At 39.0% G+C, this 8,011-nt stretch overlaps 1 protein-coding gene across 1 annotated transcript in view; it reads right to left on the reverse strand.

The window, feature by feature from the left end:
- Positions 1-3,653, reverse strand: part of neurl1ab (neuralized E3 ubiquitin protein ligase 1Ab) — a 33,813-nt gene extending 30,160 nt beyond the window's left edge. Inside the window, exon 1 of the mRNA XM_028603591.1 lies at positions 3,400-3,653. Coding sequence (XP_028459392.1) covers positions 3,400-3,433 — 34 coding nt within the window. The 5' untranslated portion in view covers positions 3,434-3,653. The remainder of the gene's footprint in view (positions 1-3,399) is intronic.
- Between the last annotated feature and the right edge of the window lie 4,358 nt (positions 3,654-8,011).

Raw genomic sequence — 8,011 nt, forward strand, 5'->3', positions numbered from 1 at the left:
GAGCCTGATTTCACGCTCACTCCCTTTATTAAGACCAATTCTCCCCATTTGTGGTACCACAGTTCTCTTCAAAGGACAACGCCACGGTCACTGTGGTGTTGTGGCATCTTCTCACAGACACTTGGTTCTCATTAAATATAAGGCTGGATTATTCAGAGTTGATTATGTTATATACAGTAATCTCATCAACTGATTTGATACAGATGTCTCTACTACAATAATTAAGTCCTCTCTACAAACACATTTAAAGGTCTTAACGTACCATAAAATCCAGCATTTGTGCCAAGACCGGAAGCCAAATAAATAATTCAGGACTAATTAACACTTCTTCATCCTTGAGAACTGCTTGTATTTTCACACCTAAATTTGGAAGACTGTGGAGCTACTTGTGTTTGTCCGTGAGAGAAGTATATGAGCCACTGCTGACAGCTATTCTTGCTTCTCTTTGAGTGACCTTGGAGGGTCATGGTGTTTATAATGTACCCTGGAGACAAATCAATCAACACTGTCAGGATTGGCAATGACTAAATGTGACTTAGGTTTGTTATAACGTCACTATTCTTCTGATTTCAGGGCAGAGAAAGAGGATCAAGGGATGTTAAAACGTCTAATTTGTTGAGTTTTAAGTAGAAAGAGTCTTTCCCTTCACATCACAATCAGAGATGCTTTGCCAAGTGTTCTGGGCTCAGTTCAGTGTATTTGTTAAGCTCTTCGCATGCTCTTGTCACTGCAGAACAATGTGGAATTGTGCTCTATGCACAACAGTGGACTTAAATGAAGTCATAACAAATCCTTCAACCATATTGCATCAATGATGTCATGTCAGACGTGATGTCTTCGAGAAAACAAAACAAGACTGTATTGTACTCCATCAAGGCCCAGACTGAATAGAGTATTTCCTCTAAGGTCTGAAAACAGAAGCAACACCTCACAGGCCTCATGCTTTACCATCTAACCAAGACACCAATATCTTCTTCCATTCTCACTACATTAATATCATTTCTGCTGCTGTGAAATTTAATTTTCCAGTCTGTTTTCTATTTTCACATCCCAGGCATCTTTTAGAGCACACAGAGAATACAAACAATGAATAAAGTCAAATAAGTGTAAATAAATGGATAAATACAAATACTGCATTTGATTTGCTGTAAATTACAGCTGGTTGGAGCCAAAAGTGCTGATGATACAGTGGCTGTTGAAGTGTGTTTAAAAAGTCATGCGACCTGACGGAGACATCAGGGTAAACAGTGACCAGAGCCTTGTAATGATAAAAGAAAGGTGCCATGACAAATGTCTGATGAGCAACTTAAGGAGGGATAATGTTACTTAATGCACCACCGCACACAATGTGACTGCCTTTGCTGTCATTATTTGGAAAGGACAAACATTGCAGAGACAAAGAGTGGCCCTGGCCAGTGTCACCTGGCCTCTTACGCTTTGTGTTTTATCCCCAGGCTCGGTCTCACTAAGAAGCCCCAACACAGGCCCTAATGTGGTGTGACGTTGGTATAGAGGCTCGATGGCCCTCTCTCCCAAGACATGCACTCAAAGGCAGCATCCTAAAGAGCCAAAGGGCATGTATATGTTTTTAGCTTTTGCAAATATGTCATAGCTTGTGTTATTTCAGTATGAGGTAAACAAAAGCGATTCTTAAAACAAAGTTTTAAAACATCTTCCCGTAAGTATTGCTGTGTATCAGTCCTGTTACTTTTACAGTGCTGTTTATTTTTCATTTGGTAACATGTTATAAATTATACCCTAGATTAGAGAAGATGTTTGCCTGATAGTCTCTCTATATGGCTGTTTCTTTCACAGTTAATATTGTGCTTTGTAAATGATAGAAGATAATTTAACTTAAAGATGGACAAAGTTTAGCGTCTCTAAGTCAGTGTGTCACAAAAATAGTTGAATCTGTTAAAAAATTTGATTTATTTTGAGGTGATATTGATTTTTTTATTAAGTTTCAACTAAGAGACATAAATCAGAGACTACTTTATCCATCTTACCTCCAGGCGCTGACCAATTAGGTATGCATGTACAGTGTTTATATATTGTAATGTAAAGTTTATAGCTTCAATTAACATTTATTTTCATTATCAATTAATCTATTGATTGACATGAAAACGCAATTTCCCAAAGCCAAAGGGGACATCTTCGGGGGTCTTGTTTTGTCCTGCCAACACCCACAGTCCAAAGATTGTCAGGAAACGAGAAAACATTATTTTTTGAGGAACTGGAACGTGAGAGTTCTGGCATTTTTTTCTTTACATAAATATATAAAATCAACTTGCAGCTCTAGTAAAATTAAGTAATGAATCATCAGTGCTGTTGTTTTAGAGCTATTTTCTGATAGCTATTTTCTTAGTAGCGTATATGGAATATAGCCTATTTAATTAACAGCTATATGAACCACAGGAAAGCAGCAAATCCTTGGTACCAGTTGAGCATGTCAATTTTTTACATTTTTATTAAGTGATTAACTTATTATCGATTAGTTACGGGGTAATTTTCTTACAATCAGTTAATCTATTAATTGACTAATTGTTACAGCTTTGCGATAATCAATAACTACCCTCTTCTAGACTGATACTTCAACATTCATGCTGGAAACATTCAAATTGTAAAAATATGTAATAAACAATTATAGATATATAAAAGTCTGAATAAAACAGAAAGAATGATAGTAAATAAAGTCAAACACTTTATAATGCATGCTTTGGTTTTAAATTTATAGTGTTTGACACATTTAAATTGCATTAAATACGTTTAATTATAGCCTATATGTATATTGTATTCTAGAAAGCTTCTGCAAGAAATGTTGATGTTTACTGAAATGTGAAAAAAAGATTAATAATAAGGTCCAATGCACCTGTTAACTACCATCATTTAAGACATGTATCCTATTCATGATCAATTTATAACCAAAGGACACAAAAGACATAAAGCGTCAAACAGACTTCATGAAGCATGTGAGTGTATCACTTTCAAACAAATAACAAACCAATAGGAAAAGTTATGTACCAACTTGGTTCAGTTCATCCTGTCTGATTTATTTCAATACTGTAAACAGGCTTCAAGAAGAACCAGAACAAGACTGAGAAACTTGTATCTCCAGCTGGGACGTTTTTATAAAGGCTATGATGTTATTATCAAATTTTGAAAAACACGTTTTCCTGTTCATATTTTCTCTTTTTCAGAGCCAGTCGTGACTTACAGAAGGTGGTAAAACTTGGCTACTTTCACTTCTCATTTATTTTAGGCAACCAGGACGCCTACCATTTTCATGCACACAGGCTTGAGGCACGCCTCCAACTCGATTACATCTACGTCTTCTGTTATAATAATCACTAGATTCATTAATTTTAAAGAATCAATAGCCGTGAAGCCAACTGTCCTTACCGTAGAAGGTATTCCTGGTGATCTGACCTCCCATGGCTGGATGCAAGGTGCGTTCACCTCCTCTCTCTAACTACCAGCTGGATCCACAGTATTCACATTCAGCTGCGCATCCTCAGCGGCGACATTATACGGACACGAAGCCGTTCACAAAAAATAGTCCCGACAGTGTTTCAGCGACAGGTTGTGTCCGAAGCCTCATCGACTTGAAGCAGCAGATTCAGCACGCAGCGGCTGCCTCCAGTCCGTGCAGAGATCACGCTGAAATTAACATGAAAGGTGGTAGTGGAGGTGGGACTTCCCGGGACTATTAACGCTGTAGCTACCAAAGAGGGGACCTCCAGATTCCAAGCAATACATCACCATCATATTCCTTTTGGCTGTCAGAGGACACTTATGTCCCTGTAAGATACATTTAATATGCTACCTTTGTAGGGACTCATAAGATCATTTTTTTTATTTTATTTTCCTACCTTATATTTGAGTTTCTGATTAGTAACCTACTCTTTTTTTATCATCACTCGTGAAATTCCTCCTTGCCCCTGGTCTGAACCCTGAAGATTCACATTCTTCATAAAACAGGGTTTGGTGGGGGTTTTCACCCACACCTGTTGAAAGGATAACCTGTTTGCTGCCCCCACCTACTTTGTTACCCTCTTTCACTTTCGAATTACAGGGTAAGGTTTGTCAACATTTACATTAATATGCAAAAGCTCAGATATTCCTAGAATCACTTGAGTCATTACATGGGAAAATAAAAGTGCAGGGAAGAAAACTATTCTAAAATGTAGTTATTTTTGCAGAAACTGCACTGAAACAGTCTACAAGGACCCATCTGGAAACAGACAGATAATACAGAGTTGTCACACTGCTTGGTGTTTATTCCAACCACTAACGGCTTAAAGCTTTGTTGGTTTATGTTCATCTAAAGCCAGTATCTTTTCACAACACAGCAGTGTTACAAAATTTGCTTGGCAGCTTGTAGGAAGATAAATGCAGATACATTATGACTTCTTGTCTTGGCGGTGAAGTTTTCACAATGACCAGGCAGAGAAACCACTGGCTTCAGGCTAAATGTGATACGGGAGCTGAGAAATTAGGCCTGAACAGCAAGACTGTGTAGTAAATGAACTTAACAGTTTTACTTTCATAAAGGTTGATAATTGGTGTTTGGGGTTTAGTAGCACATCTGCCTATATATTCTTATCTCTTTACATCAGGGGTTCTCAAAGTTTGGCCAATTTAGGGAGCCAGTATGTGATTGGGGGAAAATGCAAACATATAACTAAATAATTCCAAAACCAATCATTGATTTAAGAAACATTAAGATACCAGAAATCATCAAATCCACCTGTTTGCAGATGAGACCGATCATTTTATCTGTCCCCCGAGATGATCCATTATTCCTGAATCCTACTTTTCTCCTCCAAACACACAGCCCTTTTCAGTGGTGGCTTTTCCATCTCACTTCCACATTAAACTGCCGTGTTGTTCACATTGACTGTTAAAATAATGGACGAAGCTTCTGGGGCCTGAAAAGGGAAGCCAATGTGGAAGTGCCTTAAACCTGCATTCTATCTAATTTCCAGCAGGGAATGACTCCACTGGTTGCAAAAAGAAGGCCTCATCGCTCTACTTTAAAGTGTTCTTCAATACAGCATGATGTTCATTTTAAGTTATGGTGCCATTTATTTTAAAATAGAAGATAAAGCAGGGGATGCTTTAGGGGGGTTCTACACGCCAACCTGTCAATCATGATAAAGGCTTAGCAATGCTAACCATGGCACTATGTACATTAAATAGACATGATCTTGTTTTTGGGTGTTGTCCATGTTTTTCTCTTAAACTTTGACCTTTCACTGTGTGTTTTAGCTACATCAAAGTTAATTGGAACATTTGGTCGCCTAAAAATGTCTTGTTCAATGTTATCCCAACCAAGCTAACTAGCTACCACTAGCTGGTACCTAAGGAAAAGTTTTCCCATTTTATGTACTGCCGTACATGCAGATGAATGGTGGCAGTACCTGGAGGTCTGTGATTACCTGCCGGTAAATCTCCACTGGATGACTTGCTTCAGAAGGGTTAAAAGTCGTTCTACGTCCACTATTTTTACAGTCTACAGTTGTTCACTGCAATCGCTAACTTTAGCTAACAGCACTAGCATTGATGACAGAACATATTTCCCGTGACACTCGCAAGGTGCCACAAGTTGCTATGCAACCAGTAGCTTTCTACAAATGGTCTACCAAACTCCATGCACTGCCGCCATGGAGGGAAGCAATACACCATTCAACTTAACACAGTGCCCACACAAATATGACACAGAGCTGGATTGAAATCGGCGAAGTATCGCTTTCAGTGTGAGCTCTTCAAAGTGAAAGTATTGAGATGATGATGATTAAAATATACAGTAATGCATGTATTTGATGTCAAGTTCGTGGGTCGCACAATTCTTTTTTGAGGACTGCCATTGGCCCACAGGCCGCACTTTGCTACACATTATGCGCAATATTTGAAAAGTTCACATTACGAGATCACTCAACGTTGGTGCAATGAAATCTGATGGACTTTTAATCTCCCATCAAATAAATTTACCTCTAAAACAGAGTTTTATGTCCTTACCCTTTTCCTTTAAAGTGAAGGAGCAACTTGTTAGGGCTCCAGAGGTTCAGAGTTGGCGCAATGGCCCTGGTACCCGGCGGGCACCTCTCAGGATCTGCCTTGTCATCTAAGCGTTTACATAACTTGTGTCGGCAGCCAGGCCTGTGAGATACTGGATTGGCTCAGTAGCATGAACTATATTCTCATGTTGTTTATACATTCTGATTGCGGTTTACTTGACTGTCTGTAAGCAATTTGCAATGAGGGTAAAGTTGTACAACTGAGGGGGGAGCGGGGGGTGGAAGAACACTTAAAAATGTAAGGCATGGACCCTGTAGCTATCAGAGTCGCGCTTAATGGAGTTTGACATGCCACCTGATCACCGGGCTGTCAAAATCTGATTGGCTGTTCTGTAATACAAGGAGAAGTGTTGTTCACCGTGAAATGATGAAATATGATGCCTTGTGTCCTACAGTAATATCAAACAGCATGCCACTAATAATGCACTGAGGAACATTGCCAAAGATCCGGCAATTGCAAAATATGAATTACATTTTTGCCTAAATTTGCCTTGAATGCATATCAAATAGCGTCACATCTGAAGAAAACCTATCATTACATTTCTGATGAGTGTGGATACTACCCAGTACATAATCCTTTATAATTATGCAAAAATTGTGGTCATTTTGGACCTCTTCATAGTATTTAGCCTCTCTTTATTTTTGCTTTGTCGTTTTGTAGTAATTTTGCATCTCTTTGTAGTCGTTTTTGCATCCCTTCATAGTAGTAGTTTTGCATCTCTGTATTGTCGCTTTACCGTTTTGCAGTCAGTTTGCATGTCTTTGAGCTGGTTCTGCATGTCTTTGTAGTAGTTTTGCATCTCTTTATTGTCACTGTCATTTTGCAGTCAGTTTGCATCTCTTTGTTGTCACTTTGTGTCTTTTTGTGGTCGTTTTGGGTCACTTTGTAGTCATTCGATTGACTTTCTCGCAAGAAATGCTAATTTGGCAGTGGGCAGAGGCCTAGGGACCCTACAGGTCAGAATGATACTTGGCCTGTGCCGGGTATAACGGTTTAGTAATCCATTTATGCATGAAAGTCGCAGAATAGGCTTAAAGTTTCGAAATTGGCTCAATTTGCCTTAATATAAACACTACTATATTTTCAGCACCTTTAAAAGTATTATTATAACCTAGTTCTTTGTGTAATAGCTTTGACAACTTTGCTTTCACTCAGGATTGGATATACACTGTATGCCCTGACAGAACAGACTGACACCTCGTTCCACAGTAGATTATTTGTAGATGGGCGCCTGGCAGGCAGCAGCTGCCTGGTGGGGTGTGCTGGCGTGGGGCCTCTGTGAACATCTTGACAACCTTGTCTGAGGCAGCCGTGTGCACGTTTCTCTCTTAGGGGTTGATCCATGTTGAACAAACACACCATTCAACTCAGAGCTTGGACCCTTGCCCTGCAGCCATATGCAAAACATTACAAAGCAACACAAGAGCATCATATGATCCTCAGCAGGGGAGCGTCAGCAGAAAAGGAACCCCACCCGGCAGGCATGTATCAGAGGTGAAATCAAGTTGTCACATAGCATTTTAAAGTGATAGTGACATAATGAAGATACCAGGGACAAGTTTATTGATCATGAGATTTTCATTAGGAAAAGTTTAGCAAGAAGGGACTCACACACAACATTCATCTAGAATGATCAGAATAAAAGTTAATTATTATATTCTGTCTATATTATGTTCGAAGAAATTATTTTGACTTCAGTTGTTAGAGGCTCTCAGCGTAGGCGGTGCCAAAATAGGCAGATAAACAAGCACACATTCAGCTGTTATACAATGCAAATATGTATACAAAAGTTGACTGTAGTTCATTGTGCCAGTTAACTGCATTTCTTTACTTCTTTACTTCTCCACTTTGATAGATAGTGCTGTCCAGAGGCTTCAGCTGTTTTTGAGCAAAGGGTTGTAGATCTAACCAGAAGAACATAACAGCATTATGA

This window comes from Perca flavescens, chromosome 17 (genome assembly GCF_004354835.1).
Source record: "Perca flavescens isolate YP-PL-M2 chromosome 17, PFLA_1.0, whole genome shotgun sequence".
Taxonomy (NCBI): domain Eukaryota; kingdom Metazoa; phylum Chordata; class Actinopteri; order Perciformes; family Percidae; genus Perca; species Perca flavescens.